This window comes from Antennarius striatus, chromosome 7, assembly GCF_040054535.1.
Source record: "Antennarius striatus isolate MH-2024 chromosome 7, ASM4005453v1, whole genome shotgun sequence".
Classification (NCBI taxonomy): Eukaryota; Metazoa; Chordata; class Actinopteri; order Lophiiformes; family Antennariidae; genus Antennarius; species Antennarius striatus.
This window is the reverse complement of record NC_090782.1, coordinates 4,442,501-4,466,212: the sequence shown is the minus strand read 5'-3', so window position 1 is coordinate 4,466,212 and position 23,712 is coordinate 4,442,501. Positions and strand designations below refer to the sequence as shown.

The following is a 23,712-nucleotide window of genomic DNA, read 5'->3' as shown; positions in this document are numbered from 1 at the left end:
CCTGCTGGTTATAATCAAATTAAATTTGAAATTCATTCTAGAAAATGTAGAAAAACTACACAATGATGTCATGTTATTTTTGACAAAGTCCAAAGAGATATCTTCAAATTGCTTCAAATTCAACAAATTATTTTTTTACTCTTAGAAATGCAATGAACAGAATATAATCCTTAGATAACGCTTTACATGGTTGAAACCTGAAATGGACATTGTTTCAATATTGGACAATTTTGCACTCAGATGTAAAATAATCGACAACTAATTTTCTTTCAGTCAATGATGTGATAAATTAACTAATTATGGCAGCAGTGCAGAGAGAAGCCAAGAAGTAAAGTGTGTGTGTGTGCCTGTGTGTGTGTGTGAGTGTGTGTGTGTGTGTGTGTGTCTTTTAGAGAGCGAGAGCAAGAAAAGAGTGTGTGACAGGGGATGAAGGCAGAGGGGAGAAACCACAAACCCTACAGTCTGCATGCTGAAGGCAAACCATTCATCTTTCCTCTCATATGCTCTTCTGGGCTTCAATCCCAGTCCCTGTGTCTGTGTGTACACGTGTGTGTGTGTGTGTGTGTGTGTGTGTGTGTGTGTGTGTGTGTGTGTGCGTGTGTGTGTGTGTGTATCTACCCACATATGGAGAGTAGTCTGAATGATGAACATGATCTCCATTGCAGCAGAACAATACTGTTTCTAAATAGGACATGAGAGGCATTCATCCTGCCGTCTCTTGCAGTGAATGGGGGGGGGGGGACTGGCGCTTGTTTGCGGGGGCTGAGGCTTCCCGTGTGCAATGAGGCAATCTGCTGCAGGTGATACTGATTGTGTGTGTGTGTGTGTGTGTGTGTGTGGTCTGTGTGCGTCCAGAGTATTTGCTCCATCAATCAGATGCTTATTCAGAGGATTCTAGGTGTGGCTCTTGCAGATGGGCAGGAGGCAGGGAGCAGCTGGGTGATGGCTGCCAGCCTGCTCCCCCCCCCACGCATCACCTCTGCCCCGAGGCCACCAGGACTCGCTCTCATACACCTGCTAGCGACGTGCCTCTGGAGCTTTTCACACCTGGATCTATTTACTTCCCACAAACCACAACATCCCTGCTCCTGCGTGGTGAATACCACCACACCAGTTAATTAGCCATGAACAACAGCAGCCCTACATTCTGCTGTCTGACCCAAATCCATCATCGATGACGAATCACGACTCGTTTCATACGGAGAAGAGTCGCCGGCAAAGTGGTGCTGGTGAAGATCAGTGTATTTAGTGAGGACTCAGAGAGAATAAATGATTTGTTTTGTGTGTTTTGTTGTGTGCAGACCCCAGGAGGAGCAGTTTAGAGACAGCTAATGAGGAGCCAAATAAATACACATTAAACAATATCCTCTTCTGGCAAAACAAATAGTTCCTCCTACTTCTGCCTCAGTAGGTCTGCCCCTTCACCGCCAACCCACGTGACACCAGTGTGGAAAACCAACACATCTTTATGAACTTTACTCACAGAATTATATGCTTTTTTTTTGCAAACAGCCTCCTAACAATGTTTCCAGGTACAGTGCACCCTCTTTCTTCGCTGTGAATGCGCTCCACAAACCACACGCAATTAATGAATTCCGCGATAGAATGACAAACTATTTATCTTATTATTTATGGTAATTTAAACGTTTATGAACCCTCCCCATGAGGATATTAAACCACCTTCTATCTGTATTACCTTGTCTCACATTCTTATCGACTTCCGAGCTCACTTCCGGATGCCGTCAGCCAATAGAATGCGCGTACAGTGTCACGTGACTGCCTACCAAAAATCTGCGATGGGGTGAAGTTGCAACCTTTGATACACGACTGTGAGAGGACTCACTATATTATTATAAACTTATTATAGACTGACTGTGTTTAAAAACTATTTAAGACAGGTTTTTAGCAAACAGGAAAGAAAATAGAATAGAATAGAATAGAATAGAATAGAATAGAATAGAATAGAATAGAATAGAATAGAATAGAATAGAATAGAATAGAATAGAATAGAATAGAATAGAACGTGCCTTTAATGTCATCATACACAAGTGTACAACAAATTTTTTAAGGCAACTGTCGGTGCAAGAATTTTATTCTATTCTATTCTGAAAATGTAAAGTGAATCTGTAAAAAAAAAAAAACGTCTCTGGACTTGGTACCAAAAATCTGTAAAGACTTAGTATTCATATGAAACATGTGGGTGGACTGAAGAACCTTCCGACAGGTGATGAGCAGAACCAGCACAGTTTGAAGATGACAACAGGTGTGACTCACCTTTCCTCTTGGAGTCCCGTCTGACGCTGCTGGGCCTGACCGCTGGCTGTAGCTCTGTCTCTGTTGACATCCTCAGAATCCAACTGGACTGATACTCCGCTCCGCTTGGCTCCGAAGGGATCCGGTGGGCTCCGAGGGTCCAGTTCACAGTGTCAGTGCCGGCTGTGAGTGTGGGGGCGCCGGGTGTGTGCGTGGAGGCGCCAGGTGTGTGTGTGGGCACACAGGCTCATGGGAGAGGGATGGGCTTCAGCCCTGACACAACATCCCACACACAGCCACAGAGAGCTGGGGAGGGAGAGAGGAAGAAAGAGGGTTTGCTTCAGTAAGGCCTGTTTAAACTTGGCAGGAGAGAGCTAGCAAGAGTTCTCAGCGACTGTGAGAATGAGTTTGTTTTCTAAGGGGAGCCTTGAGTGCATGTTGCCCATGGTAACATATTGGAGGGACTTGCTCTACACTTCTTCCGCCAAATCTAAAATGTGCTTCTTCAAGGACAGAGCTGGAAAAACACCCCCACCTCTTTAAATCACCTCCTTCTTATATTATGTAGGAAAGTAAGAAAATTATGACAGGAATTCTATTTTTTACCGAACAAATACAATCGTGCAAGAAAAAATTGACACAAGCAGTCAGATGATCCTTATGTGTTATTATTATCAATGGAAAGGACAGGTACAACTAATAATTCATAGCGTATAAATCCACTCCCACGTCTGATGGGTCCTTGTGACCCCAGCGTTCTGCTCCCTCTTGCCCCTCCGCTGCTGCTTTATACTGAACCCTGAGCCTAAAGCACCCGGAACTGTCACGCAGACACATTTACTACTGACAAACTTCTTTATTACGCAGCGACGCTGAAGTCTGAAACAGCAGGAGGTATCTGCAAGTGGACGAGCCGGATAATGAATGGGACTGCGTTCGGAGCTGATCTCCACCTCTCCTTAGACTACCAGGCTTGACCTCTCATTCTCTCGCTGTCTCCGTCTAACAACGGTTGAGAGCAGATTTGAACAAAACGGAAAAGACTGGTGTATCTTTGGAAAGAAGGAAATCTCTCTTACCCCCCCCCCCCCCCACCACCACCATCACCCCCCCCCATTCCACGGTGTTTCTGTGTGAATAGGAGGCCCCTGTGAGCCTCGGGCGAGAACAGATGAATTGAAAGGCTTTTAATTTGCTGCAGACAGAACAGAACAGAGTCCATTTAATTCTGCCAGCAGAGGCCATGTCGGCAAAATGCTGACAATATTCTTTATCTGGTCCAAACACACTGGAAAAGTGTGAGTCACTCCAATTACAGGCATTATCAGCAGCACTGTTCCACCAAATGGATGGAGAGAGAGTAAGTATGAAGAGTGGGGTTAGAGGGAAGAGAAATGAACAGAGTGGAAAGAAAGTGAGGGGTGAGGGAACATAGAGTGGGTGAGTAAGATAATGAGCAAAGGGTAAAAGCGGCGAGAAAAAAGCCCAAGTAAGTAGAATCAGAATAGGCTTCAGCCGTAACCCTGAACATGTCCCCCTCTGTCCCTCTCTTCTCTTCTCTTCTCGTTTTGTTCTTTGAATTCATTTTTCGTCTAGCTGTGAAGTCTTTCAGGCAGCATCTGGAGCTTGTGTTATAAAAAAAAACACACAAAAAAACTGTTAATCCTCGACTTGGACAAGAAAAGAGGCAGTCTCAAAAAAAAAAAAAACCCTCGCTGCCTTTAACCCAGACGATAACAGCTTCAGTTCTTCAGCAACAAAAGATTTAAAGACGTATTTCTGTTGCTTTACGTGAAACATGTAATTCAAAACATGTATCAAGAAAAAAAAATGGTTGAGATGAGTTGTGAGCTCATGTTCTATCTGCTAAATTACTCCTGTGAGACTTCTACTCACTTAATTGAAGAAGTCCAACTTGTCCAACCACTGCGAGCAAAAAGAGTCACATGTCAGCCGGTGAGAATGGGGGAGAAACCAGGCTCTGAGGCTAGAAAATGAAAAATGTGCTGCGGCATCACTCTCCAGGCTGCTCCAAGGCTCCAGACATATGGTTGTTTCTCCAGAGAGCCCTGGAAGACTTCTGCTTCTAAGCTACAGTCCCTGTAGGGAAGAACAAGCTAATTTCTCAGAGAAGCGGTCCATGTCTGGCTTCAGCCGTACAAATCCCCTGCCTCCAGAAAACATGAAGGAGAGAGCAGCACCATCAAAAGCCATCGTGAACACTGTAGTGGCGGTTTGACCTGGAATCAGCGTGCAAAGCTAAAAGTAGCAGCGAGGATGGCTGTGAGCAGAGCTCAGCGTGTCTGGCTTTAGACGCCAATCTGACGCCGGACCAGAGGAGAAAGAAGGGAAAGGAACAAACAGTAAATTGGATGTCTGTAAATGGGGTACTGCCAACAGGCACAAGAGTGTGTGTGTGTGTGTGTGTGTGTGTGTGTGTGTGTGTGTGTGTGTGTGTGTGTGTGTGTGTGTGTGTGTGTGTGTGTGTGTGTGTGTGTGTGTGTGTGTGTGTGTGTGTGTGTGTGTGTGTGTGTGTGTGTGTGAGGAGTGCACACACACTCTATTACGTGTGACTTGATGAACAGGAGGCTGCCAACAAGCAGCTTAATGCCCAGAAATCATATGCAGCTACAGTAACGCCAACCAGGAAACAGGAAAGAAAACGAAAAAGAAAAGGGAGAGGTGGGTGGGTTGGTGGTGGGGAGGGTAGTGCTGGCTCTAAACACCCCCCTCCTCCCGTCTCTCTCCTCCTACCTCCCACTCTCAGAGTAATTTTGTTCTGTCCATCAGGCTCAGAGTTAGATTAACAGCTCTACTCATTTGGCTCTCCTGCCGTCTCCACAATGAATTATCATAGAGAAGCTCCTCTACAGTATCGTTCTATAGACCTGTTCTCTTTCCATCCTCTGACTTTTACCCCCTCCTCCTCCAACCCCACCTTCACCTTCGCCACCTTTGTATTCCAACACCGACGCAGACGCCTTATCTGCAGCATTATGCTGTAGTCGTTGATGAATAACCACGGTCGCGCGTATCAAAGGTCATCCCAAGTTACATTCTGTCATGATTCAGATGTCTGTACGATAAATGAACAGGCTTTCAAATTAAAACTCAGATGCACTTAAATGCTCCCCCATTTCAGGCAGCTAGTTTGTTAATAGCACCTTTAAATGTCAGCTTATAGACTAATAATGTTCACAAGGCAAAGACCGAAATAAAGGTCGAGCAAAGCAATTTCTGCTTAAAAAAAAACAAAACAAAAAACAAAACAAAGACATAATTCAAAAGCGATTTAAAACTGAGATTATGACACATACCAGTGTGAGACCTGATCTGACCTGAAATCAGCTGAGGGAGATGAGAGGACTGGACGCACCGATGGATGAAGGAGCAGACAGACTGAGTGCGCTCGGAGAGGACTAAAGACCGCAAACTGAGGGTCAAAGTTCAGCGTCGCACCCAGATTATACGATGATGCATTACTTTCCATTTCCCCATACTCAGTCAATGATTAAACAGGTTCAATCTTCATTTTACATTCATCTATTAGCAAAGAATAATCAAAAATTAACAAAGATTGTGATGGCTGAAAGTGTGGACAACAGATGAAGATAATGAGCAGGGAAGAGGAAACTAAGAAAATGATCAATAAGACGTTAATGTAGGTAGAAGCTCATCACATAAAATAATGCTGCGCCCTTGATGAAATCTTTATTTAGATAATTGGCTAGGGCAATTTTCATGATACAGCCAAAGTATATTAAGCTTCTGAATGATAGATTAAATCACATAAAATGATTTATTCAAGTCACTTCAAACTGTTGCTGCTGCTCCAGATCGTCGTTCCTTTGATTAACAGTCAAAAAAGCATTCAAAAGATTGAAAATAATAATGTCTTCTTAAATGATGACTAGAGGGGACTATAGTGAAACTAGGAAGAGATTAGAAATTGAGATTACGAATACTGTATTCGCTATCAGGGATTGACGCTGCCTGGGTAGAAGGTAACAAAACTACGTTTTTTTTGGATGGAAACACAACGTCAGTGATGGATCACAAACCAATACACAAAAACTTATACTCGTAGTCATCATTATCAAGTTCCTGCTCTATGTGAATTCTTCCGACACTGAGCAGCTCCAGTCAAAGATCGTCACAATCTGACATAACACACACTTTACCCTTGAGAGCCGCTCAATATTGGCTTCTGTTGCTCTGGATATTTGCTTTCTCACCCACGGCTCGCCAGGGTCATGTTCAGCCCATTTCAGGGTCTCAGAACAAACAATATGAAGCCTTCATACAAAATGAAATCAACACCGGTAACTTAACACGACAAACCTAGTTCAGACCCGGCCGAAATGAGGAAAGTCCACACAACACAAACTCTTCCAGTGCAGCAACGGCAGCAGAATGTTACCAAACCACCATATCGTTGCCCCAGCTGAGGCCTGACGTTCGGGCCTGTGCTCCGAACACCCTTTTATGACACTAATCCTTCCACCTCCACACCATGTCACACCCCAGCACTAAATTTCAGACCTCTTAAGTTCTCTTGAGGTTGCAGCAACACAATAAAACTGTGTCTTAAGTGGTTAAATCTGTGCCAAGTACAACCAGCGCCTGAAGATTGTTACCGCAGCTGTCTGATGGTTCAAGCAACAGCGACTGCAGCAGACTTGGAAGCCTGCGAGCACAGCAGCGCAGCTAGTTCAGCAGGCACTCAGCCCGACTGCGAGGCAGCACAGCAGCCCATTGCAAGACGGAAACGCAGCAGCGCTGCTCTGGGATCTGGCTCCGCGTCCGTCTGAGTGACTGGAAGAAAGATTCAGGAGCAGAAGCTGCAGCAGGAAAAGGCATCTCAATCAGCATGGAAGACAAGGATAGCGCCGCCGACCAGTGAGAAACAACAGGATGGCATTTCTATGTAGCTGTATTTGTCTAATAGCAGGATGCAGAATCTAGAGTTAAATTATCATTTTGGTAAAGCAGACACGCTAAAAGTAAGATACAAGCACAATTTCCCCTCCAACACTCTCCTGCAAGACGTAATAGTGCACATGACAACAGATTCAAATAAATGTGCTGACTGCAAATGAACACAAGTCATGAACACACACGCATTCAGACACACAGGCTTCGTGCAACCTATTTACAGACACATGGATGTAGAGATCAAAGGGACGTGCTTTCTTATGGGAATTCCTGCCTTCTCATGTTTTAAGGGGAGAAAGTATGAAAACAAATCTCTTTCTGCCTGCACCTCCCCTATGTGTGTGTGTCTGTGTGTGAGAGAGAGTACAAACTACAGCTGTGGAGATGCCTTTATGATCAAACCTGCTCTCTGACTCCACCTTTCAGTCAGTCTCATCTCCCAACTGTCTGATTTAAAGCCACTCTGCTATTCCACTACATCAGTATCCATACTCCTCGATCACTTTGCAGATTTGTCACTTCAGACGCTCTTCACATCCAGATTTGCATCATTTATGATGAGAAAAAAGTCAGCAATGTGGGACCGTATTGTATTATTGCATCATCATTTAAGCACATTACAGACGGAACTAAGAAAAGGCTTTGCAAAGGTAGCAAAGACGCTACTTGTAGCCTAGGGTCCCGTTCACAGCCTCACAATGATATATTCTCAGCAGGTCTCCAACAGCTCTAAAGCTACAAGTCACTCTTTGCCCTGAAAACCCCATCATCACTGAGCTGCAGACTATTGTGGTGCTGGACACTTCAAAGTGTCCACTCAACAGGATGTGGAAGCCCCGCAGCCCGTCTGGACCCTCAACAGAGTCCACAGCGAGTGATCGATTCACTGAGTGTGGAGAGGAAAACAGGAGGATTCTGATGCATAAAAATAGAGCCGGAGCCCGGCGGAGCAGAAGACTGAGACTTAATGAGGGATGCAATCATCAATTATTCAAAACACTTAATCATGGTGTTGAGCGACCTTGTTGCACAAACACACACACACACACACACACACACACACACACACACACACACACACACACACACACACACACACACACACACACACACACACAGGGAGACATGGTACTTTTCAAACTGGGCCTCTTAGAGCAAATACTTAGACACAGATAGATGATGACAAGGAAGGAACGGTAAAGGAAAGGACCGACACGTCTTTGTGTGTCTATAACAATGTGAATACATCAGCGTACATTAAATACATACAATGTAAAAAAAAAAGTTTTTTAAATTACACAAATTGCAGCGATCCCTTGTTACTCGCGTTCCAGGAACCACCTGCAAATAACGAAATTCCGCGATATTGCAACAAACTATTTTATTATTTTCGGTAATTTAAACATTTATGAACCCTCCCCATACTGATATTAAACCACCTTCTAATCTGTATGACATTTCCCAACACTCTTATAGACTGTTTAAAGTGCTTTTAAGTGTTTCGTGAGTCTCGAAACGCAGCGCACTTCCAGATGCTGTCAGCCAATAGAATGCGTGTACGGTGTCACTTGACTTCTTCTTTTCCTTTGGGCTTTTTTTTGGGCCGACTACCTTCATGTCCTCTTTCACTACATCCATAAACCTCCTCTTTGGTCTTCCTCTAGGCCTCCTGCCTGGCAGTTCAAAGCCCAGCATCCTTCTAACAATATCACCTCACTACCTCACTACCTCACTCACTACTCACCACTACCTACCAAAGATCCGCGATGAGGTGAAGCCAGGCATGTTGAAGCGCGAATGAGCAAAGGATTACTGGACATATCTTGTTTTCCTTTGGGCCGTGCCAATCACAAAACACACGTGGTGAGAGCACAATATTGAATCCGTACTGTCTTGGTCCACATCAAACACATCATGTTTATGAATGACACTTTAAAAGCCCTACATTCCTTCAATCATGGGGGGTCCGTGCATCAACAAGCATCTATCAGCATGTGGTTCCTGTATGGAAGCATGAGACTCTTAATCTCTTCTAATAGCGCAGCTCTGTTCAGTTGATGTGCTTTAAAGTGTTGAAAGAAAGGCAAGCTGCAGAGGATGGCAGAGGACTTGAGCAGGCAGTGACTAAGAGAAGCTAAGGATGCTCCAGGCTAAACCTTCAACAATGACAGCCCCAAACTAACTTCACTTGCAAGCCGCTGGCAAAAGCCTGCCTGAGCAGTTCGCTGCCAGCTACTTGTACCAAAACACACATCTGGAGGAGCCAGCGGCTGAGCTTTATCGAGCCCTGCCTTTCAGTCCGCCTGCGCTACCAGGGGTACCGCCGGAGCAGAGGGGGAATGTCTCAGCTCAATCTACTCCTCATCAACCCTCGGGATGGATCCCACAAGGAATACAAGTACATCTTCTCTGCTGCTTTCCCCCATAATGCCTCCTGCTACGAGTGGACATCAGTCAGTCACAGTTCCTGCCTTCCGCCATGAGTCTAATCGCCCACGTACACCACAGTCACCACTTAAGACGCAGACGGCCAAATAAAATCAATCTTTACAGAGTGTCCGCGTTTAATAAGCTCCTGCTGTTCCTTAAGGACTCAACATGATCACACACACACACACACACACACACACACACACACACACACACACACACACACACACACACCTAGATAGAGACCACACTTTCTGATGTCATCGGTGGACTTTGAGTCAATCGCCACAGGATTGTCAGATTTCATTCATATGATTTGCATAATTTCCATTTGTGAATAGAAAATCTTTGAACTTTCCAAACACACACACACACACACACACACACACACACACACACACACACACACACACACACACACACACTCACACAGACTTTGGCAAAGTGCAAAAATGTTGTGCTGCATGTGAATTCTGTGGAAGTTCCTGGGGGTGAAGCCTTGTGTTGGTTCTTGAAATAGACCCTTTTAGCACCCTACGGTCTATTGGACTGCTAGTCTGTCTGAACCCTCTCTGAGAGTGGAGGGGTTATTGGCATTCACTTCCCAGCGGGCTCTGAGTCAATATAAACCTCTGGAAACTCAGAAAAGGCTGCAAGTGTTTCTCAGTGTGTGTTTGACAGAGAAATAAAGAGGGGGGGGGGGGAGAGAAGAATGGGCGTTTAAAATTCAAGACATTTTCTCCATCTGTAATGAGGCATCTGAATGACGTCATTTGTTCAGACGTGCACCACTTGTAAATACAGTTTGGTGCAGTTACACGGGTCCATACACACACACACACACACACACACACACACACACACACACACATGTATATCTGACACATCCGTGCTTGTGTGTAAGTGATTGTGTCTGCATGTAGTGAATGCGGTACAGGTAATGATGGTGTACTAAAGCAGAGTCCCACCCCGTCGGGCCCCAGCCTCTCACTGTCATCCATCATAGCAGAGCCGCTAATGATACCAATGCATACACCGGCACAGAGGGCCGGGAGAGCTGGGGAGAAGTGAGCGGAAAACACAAAAAGGAGGACAGTGATGGAGGAAGAGGAGGAGAGAGAGCCACGGAGGAAGACTGCTGTGGGGGAAAAGAGGCAGCTGGGATTAGAAGAGAAAGACGAACAAGAATTCTGTCCTTATTACTGCACTGTAGTCTATTTTATATACAAATCCCTGTCGTTTTAATATGGATCATTTAAATTTGCATTGACAGAAAGAAAGGGGAGGAGGGAGAGGAGAAAGTGGAGGAGGAGGAGGGGAAAGGGAGCTGGTAGAGAGGAGGCAACCAGCATGAAGAGGGAAGGAAATGTGCTGTCACAGGCTGAGGAGTCTAAGAGCATCTGTGTGAGTGGAATAGGAAATCTGATTCTCCTCCTCTCTCTCTCTCTAACTCTCTCTCACACACACACACACACACACACACACACACACACACACACACACACACACACACACACACACACACACACACACACACACACACACACACACACACACACACACACACACACACACACACACCAATATCCAGTGCCAAACACACAAAGAGGCTCATTGCATCTGGATGGATTAATATTTAGGTCTGTGGATGCTCCCTGTTTGGCTCCCCAGAAATAAGACTCAAGTTCCCACCGCTACAGATTTGTTATCAGTTTTGGTGATGGCCCAATAGAAAACTACCAAACCTCTCTTGTCTGTGAGACAAATCTAAAAGAAACACCAAAAGAGTCCTCTTTTTTCAGACTCACCATCAACACACTGCTGGTGATGTTATAATGAGGTTTAACACGAGACAAACATTTGTACACTTCCTTTTAGAGAATGGCTTTCAAACGGAGCTGGAATCAAGAATCTTTTTTTTTATTGAAATTTTTCATCAATAAATGTAAAAAGTGATTCAAGTATGACGTGTTCTTCAAAGCACCAGACATACAGTCCACATGTCATTTCACTTTACTGCTGTAAAGTAAAGGGTTCTTCTACAACACGCTCATGATGGTGCAATCCAAAACAAAGAGTTTAGATTTTCTAAATGTGTCCCTCAATGCAGAACCCTGTATTTTCCATTCTACCTCGGTCTCATTTAGTAGTATCTGAGACAAAAAAGGCTGGTGCTCTTCTTTTCTGGTTCTGATCTTATTCCCAAGACACATCATCCTCTTTACTTCCTGGAGCGAGATGAAGGCCAGCAGGGCTGTGAAATTAGCCTATTAGATGCCACCACCAGCTAAAAGAGAATATGCTAATAAACAGCAGATTAAGATATGTAGCTGGGGGCGAAACCACACACACACACACACACACACACACACACACATACACACACACATGCACATGCATAGACACACACATACCTTAAATTCTACAAATTTAGACTCTTAAATTATAACGGTATATCTCTGGAGCAGAGAGAGCTGATAAGGCTACGGGTAATGAAGGTTAACTCCTGTATGTGTGTGTGTGTGTGTGTGTGTGTGTGTGTGTGTGTGTGTGTGTGTGTGTGTGTGTGTGTGTGTGTGTGTGTGTGTGTGTGCGCGTGGGTGTGTGACACAGAACTACATCTGCTGCAGGCAGACAACACAGGTAAGAGAATCACTCCGTCTTTTTACTCCACTTTTTTTCATCCCTTCTTTCTTGTTACCCCAATGTTACACAAACAGGTGCAGCAGCAACCCCGCCACCCCCCCAAACACCACCTTTCACCTCTCCTCCCCTTTCACCACCTCCTTTAACAACCTGCACTTGAAAAATATTATCCCTCCCTTCCCCTTTGTCTCTGTTCCTCTGTGTTCCTGCCTCCTCCTGATTGCTCATCTTTCTTCATTGCCGTGTGTGCCTCTCCCAGGGCTCTCCATCTGTACGGTAACAGGTGTCCTGTGTGTGTGACTGATGTGTTTGTTACCTGTAGCGCTGCCTGCAGCCAGCACCAGAATGGAGAGTAGCTGTCTTTCCCTATATTCCTCCTGACCTACTAGCGACAACCCGTTTTTTTGGTGTTTTTTTCTGTTCTCCTAACTCCCTCAGCGTCTCCTTCAGATGGCGACGAGATGAAGAGAAGAGCAGGAAATGAGTGGTGTAATGAGTTGGGAGGAAACAGCAAGCTGTAAGTTTGTACCTGCAAATCCGTGGTGGATTTGGGGTAATTAGTCCCGCCAGTCTACAGTTTGACTGTTAGTTTGTACGTATGTGTGTGTGTGTGTGTGTGTGTGTGTGTGTGTGTGTGTGTGTGTGTGTGTGTGTGTGCTCTCATTAGTCTCATAGGTGAGTGATTAAATCCCCCTCAACACCTGGAAGTGTTCCTCTGATTCTCCAACCCTCTCATCTCTGTTGTTGTCTTAATTTACAACCAAACCCTGGCCCAGTAACAACACTGGGCTGAGGACGCGCTATACACATCTCACAACACACACACACACACACACACACACACACACACACACACACACACACACACACACACACACACACACACACACACACACACACACACACACACACACACACACACACACACACACACACACACACACACACATTATTACTTTTTGCAATAGCTCCTCGTGGAGTCTGTAAGATTGCTGGATCCATCCATCTACTAAAGTAATGGCTTTGGGGCTTTTACAAATGCAGCTAGATTCCATTATTAAATGGTTCATAATGATTGTATTGAAGCAGGAGGCTGTGGCTCAGGGTCGACAGTTTAACCCCTGAAGTGCCTTTGAGCAGGATAATGCACCCTGGTAGGTCCGGCCATCTGTAATCTGTGTGTGTGAGTTGAATGAGAGGGTAAGTGTAGAGCAGTGATCCTCACACACCTCCAGAGATCCTCCACACCTCCTGAGTACTACTAGCCTTGTGGAAATGTCCTGTATTGATTTTGTAATTGCTTTTTTTCCCTGTAATCCTACTGCATAAACAAAAAGTAAACATATATATACTGTATAGTTTTTGTTTAATATGTATAGCAGTTAAATATATGAGAGAGGATAACCAACCAAGGGGTTGACAGGAGATTTTCCTGCATGTTACAAACTTCAAACATACTGTTATAAATGTGCAGCCGGCTAAAGGGGGGTTTTCCTTACTGATGTTTTTCAAAAATACAGAATTATGTGTCATGCACCAGTTTGACAATGGAGAGGACTGGGCTAAAGGCGAAGTATAAAAAGACTGAAACCACGGAGAAATCTTCTTTGTGCTTCACTATTGAATGCTGTTTGGAATCTCAAAAAGAGTGGTGGTGAAGTGCCGTCACAAATTCATGTCCTCAATACTCTGATAGGCTGCGACTGTTAGCTGCTTTTCTTGTCTTTTGATTTGCAGTTGGAGCTTTAATGCCCGTCACACCCACAGAGAGGATCAGGAAATGCTCATCCCCAGTTTCCAGCATGACGCTTTAACTCCAATCTCCTCACATGTATGTGAAGTGCAATTTACTGTATATGGAGGTAGCAACAGCCATCTGAACAATAATGTGGTTGAGATTTCTTTTTTTCCTATATTGCCCTGCATTGCAGTGGGGGAAAATAATCAATAAAACATTTTTACATTAAGATCTGACAGGAGAAACATCTTGCATTGTAAAATGGGTGAATCCACTCTATTAGCTGGTTTATTAACCTGGTGCTGCTGGAGCTTTCAAATTAAAAAGACAGAATTCTGGTTTAAGCCAAGGGAGCTGCAAAGTCAGACCATTTTTGTGATTTTAGAAACACTTAATTTCTGCGCTTGTTAAAAATATCACAACTACCACATTAACACAAGGACAGGCATGTCCACCAGAGGCCCATAAAACAGGGACAGGATGGAAACAGTGGGAATGCATCAGAGGACTGATGAGGATGGAGGGACGAGGGATGGCTACTGGATCATAGCACCAGTCATAGATCCAAACATCCAGTCAGAGCAGCAGAGAGGAGAAAATGAAACATTCACCTGCATCCAATCACAGGAGGAGGAAGCATGTTAAAGGAAACCATACAGGAAGTCTTAGCACCTCCCATTTGGTCATTTAATAAAACATACAGCCAGAGTTTCAGCCGGCACACAATCATATGGTCAACTGTATGAGGCTGCTCTGATATTATTATTGCATGCGTGTCGCTCAGGGCTCAGATGTGATGGATGTCAGCGCTGTAGCTAATAAATTGCAGAGGTCAATCCATTCCGGTGAAGAGGTCCACTCTCAGTGAAGGGCACCTGATAGACAATACAGCTTTCAAATATTCCCTTCAGCACACATTTCCATTCATTCCTTGGAAGCTCCATTTATCAGACTGGGGATCATTAAGCTGTTCTCTCAGCAGAGCTCTGGTCCAGGCCGGTGTGAGGGGAACTCATTTGAAGGGCGATTTACAGCAAAGGCCAAGGTAAGAGTCTGTTTTCTCCAGATGAGTGGAGACTCTCCAGAGAGAGTAGAAAAGGTGAGACAGTAGACTCATCGCCAGCTCTGAAACTCATTAGACTTCCACACCAACGCATCGGGGCACAAACACGGGCCCTGGTGGCGGGGTGCAGGTGAAGGCTGGGTGGGGCAGATCTCAGCAGCAGGTAGAATGACTAATAACAGCAGGGCTCACTGAGGCACACCAGGCAATCACAAATATTTCTCACCTCACTACCCCCTGCCTCTCACTTCCTGCTGCTCCTTCCTTATTCCTCCCAATGTCATTCACATCATTCTGCACTCCTTCTCCTTTCTAGATGGCTTCATTACCTTTCCCTTCCAACCTGAGTTTTTATGATATTTTTTTTCCTCTCTTTTGCCCAGAAGGACAGAAATGCCTGCTGTAGCACTTTGCGGCTTTATGGTGTGAAAATGTTGCTTAAGGACCACACTCCTTATAGGCGGGTTCCCCGCTGACGGAACCGTCATACTATACCTGGTTTGCGTTCTCTACTGTAATGAATAATGGTGTCTTGTCACTTTTAAAGCATGTTTTTAACAGGTGGTTGAAGCCATGTGAAGATGCATAGTTAAAATACTCAAAAATGTTAAATTTGGAGGAAGTACTCCTCATATCAATTCCAAATAAGCCTCCAGCACATATTTCTGTCATCTCCAACCATGGCTGTAAAAAATGTCTGTGTGAATGAAACCATCAAATCAGTTCACAGTCATTTAATCTTGCAGCTCTTAGATCTTGCCCATTCCATTAACCCAGCTTCATGTGCACACACACAGACACACACGCAGAGTGAGCATGGTCTATGGTTGAATGGGTGTTCTTTTAAAACCCTCATTCCCAAAGAGTACCTATCCCAGTCCTCAGGCCGGAGACCGTTATGGATGGAGAGGAGTCGTTATCTGAAAGCACTGCCTGATAACTGAAGGTTGGCTGTTTTAATGTTCTGATATAGAATGGGTAGGTCAGTTTGTGTGTGTGTGTGTGTGTGTGTGTGTGTGTGTGTGTGTGTGTATATGTGTGTGTGTGTGCAGGCGCACGTGTGTGTGAAACTCAGTCGTGTGTGTCACTCTTGAAGATGCTCAGTGAAACCTGATCTAGGAGCACAAATGACCCGAAAGCAGGTGATTGAATCCTCCAAGAGAACCTCTGAGAGACTCCTGATTGAAAGACTGACCCCCCCAGCACCACTGCCCACACACACACACACACACACACACACACACACACACACACACACACACACACACACACACACACACACACACACACACACACACACACACACACACACACACACACACACACACACACATGATTGAATGCAACTGGATCCCTGAGTCTTGACAATGCACTGTAAATCCAGACGACACATGAACACACACAAGATGATACTTAACATCACAAGTTAAAGAGACAGTAAAGCCAAAATGAACCCGAGGTTTTATTTGAAAGTACATAATTAAACAAATGTTTTGGTGGCTTTATTAGTTTTTTTATGATCAATGGGGACCTTGGACAAACAAAATATATCATAAGTTACGATGCTCCCCCTCACGATGGAAGTGACATTATATAAATATACGGCAAGCGACAACATAACAAGCCAACATTATCACACGTATTTATCAAGAAATCATCTCAAATGAAGATGTATCGCTTCATTGATCATATTGTGCTGTAATGGCTGCCCTGACTGATGAAGCGACAGGTGGGCGCCAATGACCTATGACCCCATGTGACGGTGCTGCTGCAGGGCAGATTTTAAGGTTTCCTGACACCAGGGATGATTCCAGACGTCTGGAATTTAAAAAAAAAAATTTTTTCATAATGATAAACAAATTATATATATGTATATATATTACTTTAAAATGAGTTTACTGCCCCTTTAAATTAAAGCTTTTGACACTGAGAGTCAACACCCAAATCTGCAGGTCAATAAAAACTAAATTTCAAACACTAAAATGATGCAATTTCAAGGAAAACATCGCGGCGCGGTGGTTAAACACGCCGGTTGTTCACTCTAAAATCCATGATTTGATTGCAAACTGAAGGAGACGAGTGTTCACAAACCCCTAGCAGGCCACAGACACACACTCTATGGGTCACACTACAACAAAACACCAGTAAACGCTGGAGTTGAACAGGGGAGGATCCTAATGGGATGTTCATGTTGCTGCGTTGCTGCCGCATAAGTAGGCAATTGTCTGCTAACAGCCACAGGCTTAGCCATAAGAACTTTATAAGCTGATACATTATAAAAAGCTCCTTACTGTGTGGTCTGTTTTATAGTCTTCTATCCACGAGTATTAAAAAATTGCTTAATGCAGATTTAAGCTACTTTAGTCTTTCGTGAAATGAGTGGTACAGCTGCATTTTATCTTCTGTAAACGCTTGTCTAATAAATATATCCTTACTAGCGCTAAAGCTCCACATTTACAGCTTGATCTGCAGCGCAGCGCCGTGCTAACTAACTCTGGGCTAATCGGAGCAGTTTAGCGATGGCAGAGTAATTTCATCTTTATTCCAAATGTGTATTTATGTCTATGTGTGTCAAATCCTCTTACACAACGACTGGTAAACATGTAAAAATGCTAAATAAATAAATAAAAAAAATTGATGCCAGTGGAGGAAAGCTCTGATGTTCTGGTACAAAATCATGGCACCAACAACACTGATTAAGAGTTGTTTGAGTCTCCTCTAAACTCCTCAGTTCATTTTCCTCCAGTACATAAACTTTTTTTTTTCCAGTCTTTTTGTGTCTTAAAAAGTTATTTGACTTTATAAGTTAGTCGTTAAAGACAGAGTATAGTAGGAAGTAGCAGAGAAATATAAATAAACCGCAGACGTTTCCCACTGTTGCTTTAATCTCTTGTGTAGAAAAAAAAACAAAAAAACCCAATGACATTTTGATCATTTTTATGTTTCCACCTTAATTGAAAGTTAACTTGGTTTATGACTTGCACAGATTTCATGACCCATGAAACCACATAAAGCTCCACTACATCAGTTCTTGGGTGCGACACTCGAGTGAAGCACACAAGCCGGTGAAGATGTGGGTGTGTGTGTCACACAGCGTGAGCTCAGCACGCAGAATGCAGCAGCATGTCGGTGCTTTCTAGTTCCTGTGAGCGCAGGAAGAAGAACCGTGTGAGTTAGAGACGACATGACAGACATGCATTCAGCTGCGTATCATTACACCAGTCAGCTTTCACACTGGTATCCTGTCTCCTGTCCTGACCTCTACTGAAGGTAATACACTGAATGTACGGGGGTGCCTTTCTACTTACAAAACGCCTCAACAGGAAAATATTGCCTCTTGTTACGAAAGAAATTTCAGGATACGAAAGGTAAAAATACAGTATGGGCTGCTACTCGCAGCTCCCAAAGGTTCCTGAACGGAACATTCTTATAGATGCTCAGCCATTGGCTATTACCTAGCATCCTGGCATCCCATTGGCTAAGCGGGGCCTCTATGTGTAGCTAGATAGGTGTCTATGCAGTGTCCTCGTCATTCAAATAAATGAACTTTTAGAGTATTAACTATGGACCCCAAGAAAGTGACGGAGAAAAGAGGAAAAGAAAAGACAAAGAAAAGAGTTTTTTTGTCTGTACAAACAAAGCAAGAGATCATAGAAAAGCATGAAAAAGGGATGCGTTTGGTTGATCTCGCCAAAGAATATGGCCTTAACGCATCTACAATCGCCACGTTATTAAAACAAAAGGAAGTTTAAGGAGTTTAAAGCATCGCGTGGGTGGTTGGAGAAGTTCAGAAGGAGGACTGGAATTCATTCTGTTGTTCATGGTGGGGCAAGAGGGCATGAACCAAAGAGGGCAAAAAACAATGAGGACAGCAGTTAAAAGGTAAATGACTGTTATTTTTATTCTTTACTCTATTATTTGTTTTTTATGTTATGTACAACTCTCGTTTATTGTGTAATAATCTAATTGTAACATGTATTTATTACATGTTTTGATGCATTTTTATGCTTCATGAAACATTTATGTCTGAATTTTGGGGGTCTTGGAACGGCTTAGGGCATTTGCGTGGAAAACGCAACTCTACTTACGAAATTTTCTACTTATGAAATTTCTTCCAGAACCAATTAATTTCGTAAGTAGAGGTACCACTGTAGATAAGTAACTCACACAAACATACTTGATAAACCCTGAACTATCCCTTTAACAGCTGCCTGACACAGTAACAGCCCTGAACAAAGAGGAAGTTTGGGGTTTTTCTGCATACAAGTCTGAAAACAAGACAGGGTCAAATGGTCGACGTCACTTCCACTCCACAGAGAGAACCGCATCAAAGCTACTGCCGTGCATTAAGTTAGCACACAGTGAAACACCCCTGTGAATTAGGTGCAAGAGCAAATTATAGATATTGAATCTTTGTTCTTTACAAACACTGAGGGTGAGGGGGAGACAAAGGGGAGAATCATGGGACAGTTAAAAATTTATCGGCGAGCAGAGACACAAAAGCGCAGATGGAGTGAAAGCAAGGAAAAGACAAAGAGAGAGAGACAGAGGGGACATATATAAAGAGACATCCTCTGAGGAGATCTTTTCATTCGCCTCTGTCTATTTCTTCCTCTAACTTTGTTGCAGTCTCACATCTATGGAGGAAGTCAGTGGAGCAGTTCCACAGGGAGGAGTAGCTAACAATCCCCCCAGTAGCACCAAGAGCCCACTCTCTCCCTACACGCATTCATTATCTATTGTATTCTTAGAATAAAGAAGATGACACAAAACTAGCCGTCTCTATTCCTTAGCTGGACGAAAGGCAGGGAACAGAAATTAAAATGCAACCCATGATGCTTTGTTTTCTGGTTTCCTCTTCGCCAGCTACAATGTCAGAAGGAGCGTGTAAAACTGCTGGGGTCTGCTGAGGCTCGACACAGGGCGCCGCACACACCGTGCATCACTGATGAGTGTGTGTGTGTGTGTGTGTGTGTGTGTGTGTGTGTGTGTGTGTGTGTGTGTGTGTGTGTGTGTGTGTGTGTGCGCATGTTCGAGAGGGTGTCAGGGATCTTAACTTCTGGGGAAATGAGAATGTAAGGAATTAATTGAAGTGTTAATGTACTGTGACTAGAGTGATGTGTACCTCAGTGTGTGTGTGTGTGTGTGTGTGTGTGTGTGTGTGTGTGTGTGTGTGTGTGTGTGTGTGTGTGTGTGTGTGTGTGTGTGTGTGTGTGTGTGTGTGTGTGTGTGTATTAGTGTGTGTGTATTAGTGTGTGTGTGTGGCAACCCCCAAATTCATAGGTAAATAAAACTGGCATACAGTTAGTTTTGTGATGCACCACAGCACACACTGAATCTGCGTCTTTCGCCCTTCACTGAGGAACATAGCCTTGAGAACCCCCCCCCCCCCCCACACACACACACACACACACACACACACACACACAGAAACTATAGAGCCTTTTTTACATACTGCTGCAGCAAACACCCTTCTTGTTTATTTACACAGACACACACACGCGCACACACACACACAAACACACACACACACGCACACACACACACACACACACACCATTCACACAGCGACATGGATTTGGTGCTGTTAGTACGACATCGACCCACGGGACACTTCATTAGTTACTGTTACTGAGTCCAACCATGTTTTCCCTGCTACAACAGGGAAAAACGTGTGTCCTAGTCAGCCTACTGCAACTTACAATTACAACAAACAAAGCTGTTAATTGAGCCCAGTGAGCTACAAAAGGTAATATATGTATTTGAATAGTGGTTAAAGAAAATCTGAGTACTGCAAAACAGTCAAAAGGAATATAAAAGAAGGTAAGTACGCACTTTTCTGCCCGCTTTTGTGTCTTTCTGGTGATATCATGGAACTTCATCAATTTCTGGACGTCTTCGTCGTGTCTAGTGGCCTGAGGATTGTTCTGTTTCAGTTGACATTATGACCAAAAATAAAGGAAACTTGACGAAGAGAATTAAGTTTCATTTAATTGTTTTTCTGTAAAACAAAACATCCTTGACAAGCAAATTAAAAAGAAAGAAACTCAAGACTAATTTATGACTGATTTAAGTTGGTAAATTTCAGCCATGTGGAGCTAATCTCATATTCTTAGAGCTGAAAACTTTGTGTGAAGAAAAAGAGAACCGAATCAGAAAAATTAATATATAAATATGAATTAATAAATCTAAAGCAGCTGCTGGGTGTAACCCAGTTAATTTACTGACCCTGAGAATTAAGTAATCTTCTGTAAACAAAATAAAGTACGAAAAAATAAAGATCTATTGTCTATTGATAGGGTATTATCCATGTAGATCAACCAATACAACCTTTCACCTGGGACGCTTCACAGAGGGGAAGATTTCATGTAACACAGCTGTTGAGAATAAGAGAACAGGAAACCATTAAAGTATTGATTCCTAATGGATTTTTTATTGACTCTATAGCATCTGCATGATAAAACTCTTTGTATGGGCATGCACAAAGTTACTCTGTGGCGTCAGTCCAGACAAAATATCATCAATGGTGCCGATCATAGGTGCATCGTTTGAATAAAAGAACGATGCTTTTCTAGCCTGTCAGTTGTGGCTTTGTTACAGTTAATTTAGCTGCGGAGGATACAGCTGTCATGAAGGCAATAAACATCCTCAACACAGAGGATTGCAGAGGATGAGCACACACCCACACACTTGCATCATCAGTTCACACACCATTCTGTCTGGGAGTGTGTGTGTGTGTGTGTGTGCGAGCGAGATGAAATGTCACTACTTTATTTTAAATATTTACCTCATGAAATAAAATGGGCGATTTCTTGAATATGGAAGATCTTGTTTTATTACTTGTCCAATGTAGTTACACATCGCCGACAGATCAAACTACAAGAGGTGGAATTTTGCCAGCCAGTGGAAGTTTTCATCCCTATGCGAACGCCAGCTCTAAAGTGCTTTTGTTTGCTGTGAAAACTCATTAACAAAGTGAACACCTTTGCGATTTCACACCAAACTGGTGCTCACTGGAGAGAGAAAAGACCAGAAGGACCAGACGTGAACAGCAGGATGCAAGAGAAAATGCACGAGAGTGCTATAATGATGATGTGAAATACTAATGGTAATGTGGACTTGAAGAGAAAAAAAGGGAGAAACTCAAGAGTCTCAGTTCATCAGAGACAAGAGGATCCCTTAACCAATTCTACGGGCAGAGAGGAATAAACGAAGAAGAGGGGAAAAGAAAAGTAGAACGATAGCAATCAGCCAAAGTAGTGTGCATTAGAAAGGATCTATGCATACATAAGTCAAACCTTCATCAGAAACCAGCTGTAGCTCCGGGGGAAGAGCAGCCATTCAAACCTCAGGGGGTTGGAGGTCCTGCAGCTTACATATTGACGTATCCTTGAGCAAAAACACTGAACGGGTGGGCCCCACAGGTGCTGAACGGACCCAGAGATCCACCACCATGTAGCAGGTAAGGTGAATAATTCTTTTTGTTTTTGTGGTGTTATTTTGGTGCCCAACAGACATTTCAGATATCATGCTACATGCTGAAACTGATACACACCTTGACACTTTTACCTGTGGAATGGCAGTCTTGCAATTTAATATCACAGATCAGAGAACTGTTCACCTGTGCTTTTGTCTGAGCTGAATGTAAAAGGAGCTTCTGTTTTCATAGGTCTCCATTTCTGCCTGTCCAAACTAAAACACAGGTTTGAAAACAGGAAAAACTGAGATGTTACAGACACATGTAAATCTCATTTTACTTATCTGTAAAATTAATCTGTTGAGCTGCTTATTCTATTTCCCAGTCACAATACAGTCTGCAGGTGAAAGCGCTGCACAGCAAAGCGAGACAATCCCACGCACCAAGACAACCCCACCCAGCAAGACAACCCCACGCACCAAGACAACCCCACCCAGCAAGACAACCCCACTCAACAAGACAACCTCACGCACCAAGACAACCCCACACAGCTAGACAACCCCACACAGCAAGACAACCCCACGCAAGAAGACAACCTCACGCACCAAGACAACCCCACGCACCAAGACAACCCCACACATCAAGAAAACCCCACACAGCAAGACAACCCCACACAGCAACACAACCCCACACACCAAGACAACCCCACGCATCAAGACAACCCCACGCATCAAGACAACCCCACACAGCAAGACAACCCCACACAGCAAGACAACCTCACGCAGCAAGACAACCTCACACACCAAGACAACCCTACGCACCACGACAACCCCACGCAGCAAGACAACCCCACACACCAAGACAACCCCACGCACCAAGACAACCCCACACAGCAAGACAACCCCACACAGCAAGACAACCCCACGCACCAAGACAACCCCACACAGCAAGACAACCCCACACAGCAAGACAACCCCACGCACCAAGACAACCTCACACACCAAGACAACCCCACACAGCAAGACAACCCCACACAGCAAGACAACCCCACGCACCAAGACAACCTCACACACCAAGACAACCCCACACAGCAAGACAACCCCACACAGCAAGACAACCCCACGCACCAAGACAACCCCACGCACCAAGACAACCCACGCACCATGACAACCCCACACAGCAAGACAACCCCACGCAGCAAGACAACCCCACACAGCAGTTTATTGGGGT

The 23,712-nt window shown here is 44.1% G+C and overlaps 1 protein-coding gene across 7 annotated transcripts in view; it reads right to left on the bottom strand.

Annotated features, from left to right (window-relative positions):
- The window catches only part of dab1a (DAB adaptor protein 1a), a 179,745-nt gene that overhangs the window by 41,874 nt on the left and 114,159 nt on the right, over positions 1–23,712 (bottom strand). For 6 of the 7 annotated variants that reach the window (XM_068319424.1, XM_068319423.1, XM_068319426.1 and 3 more), the window contains one exon: positions 2,275–2,559. In XM_068319424.1, the coding sequence (XP_068175525.1) occupies positions 2,275–2,344 (70 nt within the window). In that variant the 5' untranslated portion in view covers positions 2,345–2,559. Of the gene's footprint in view, positions 1–2,274; positions 2,560–4,149; positions 4,306–23,712 lie in introns of those variants that run through there. The other variant, XM_068319425.1, reaches the window with a different exon arrangement.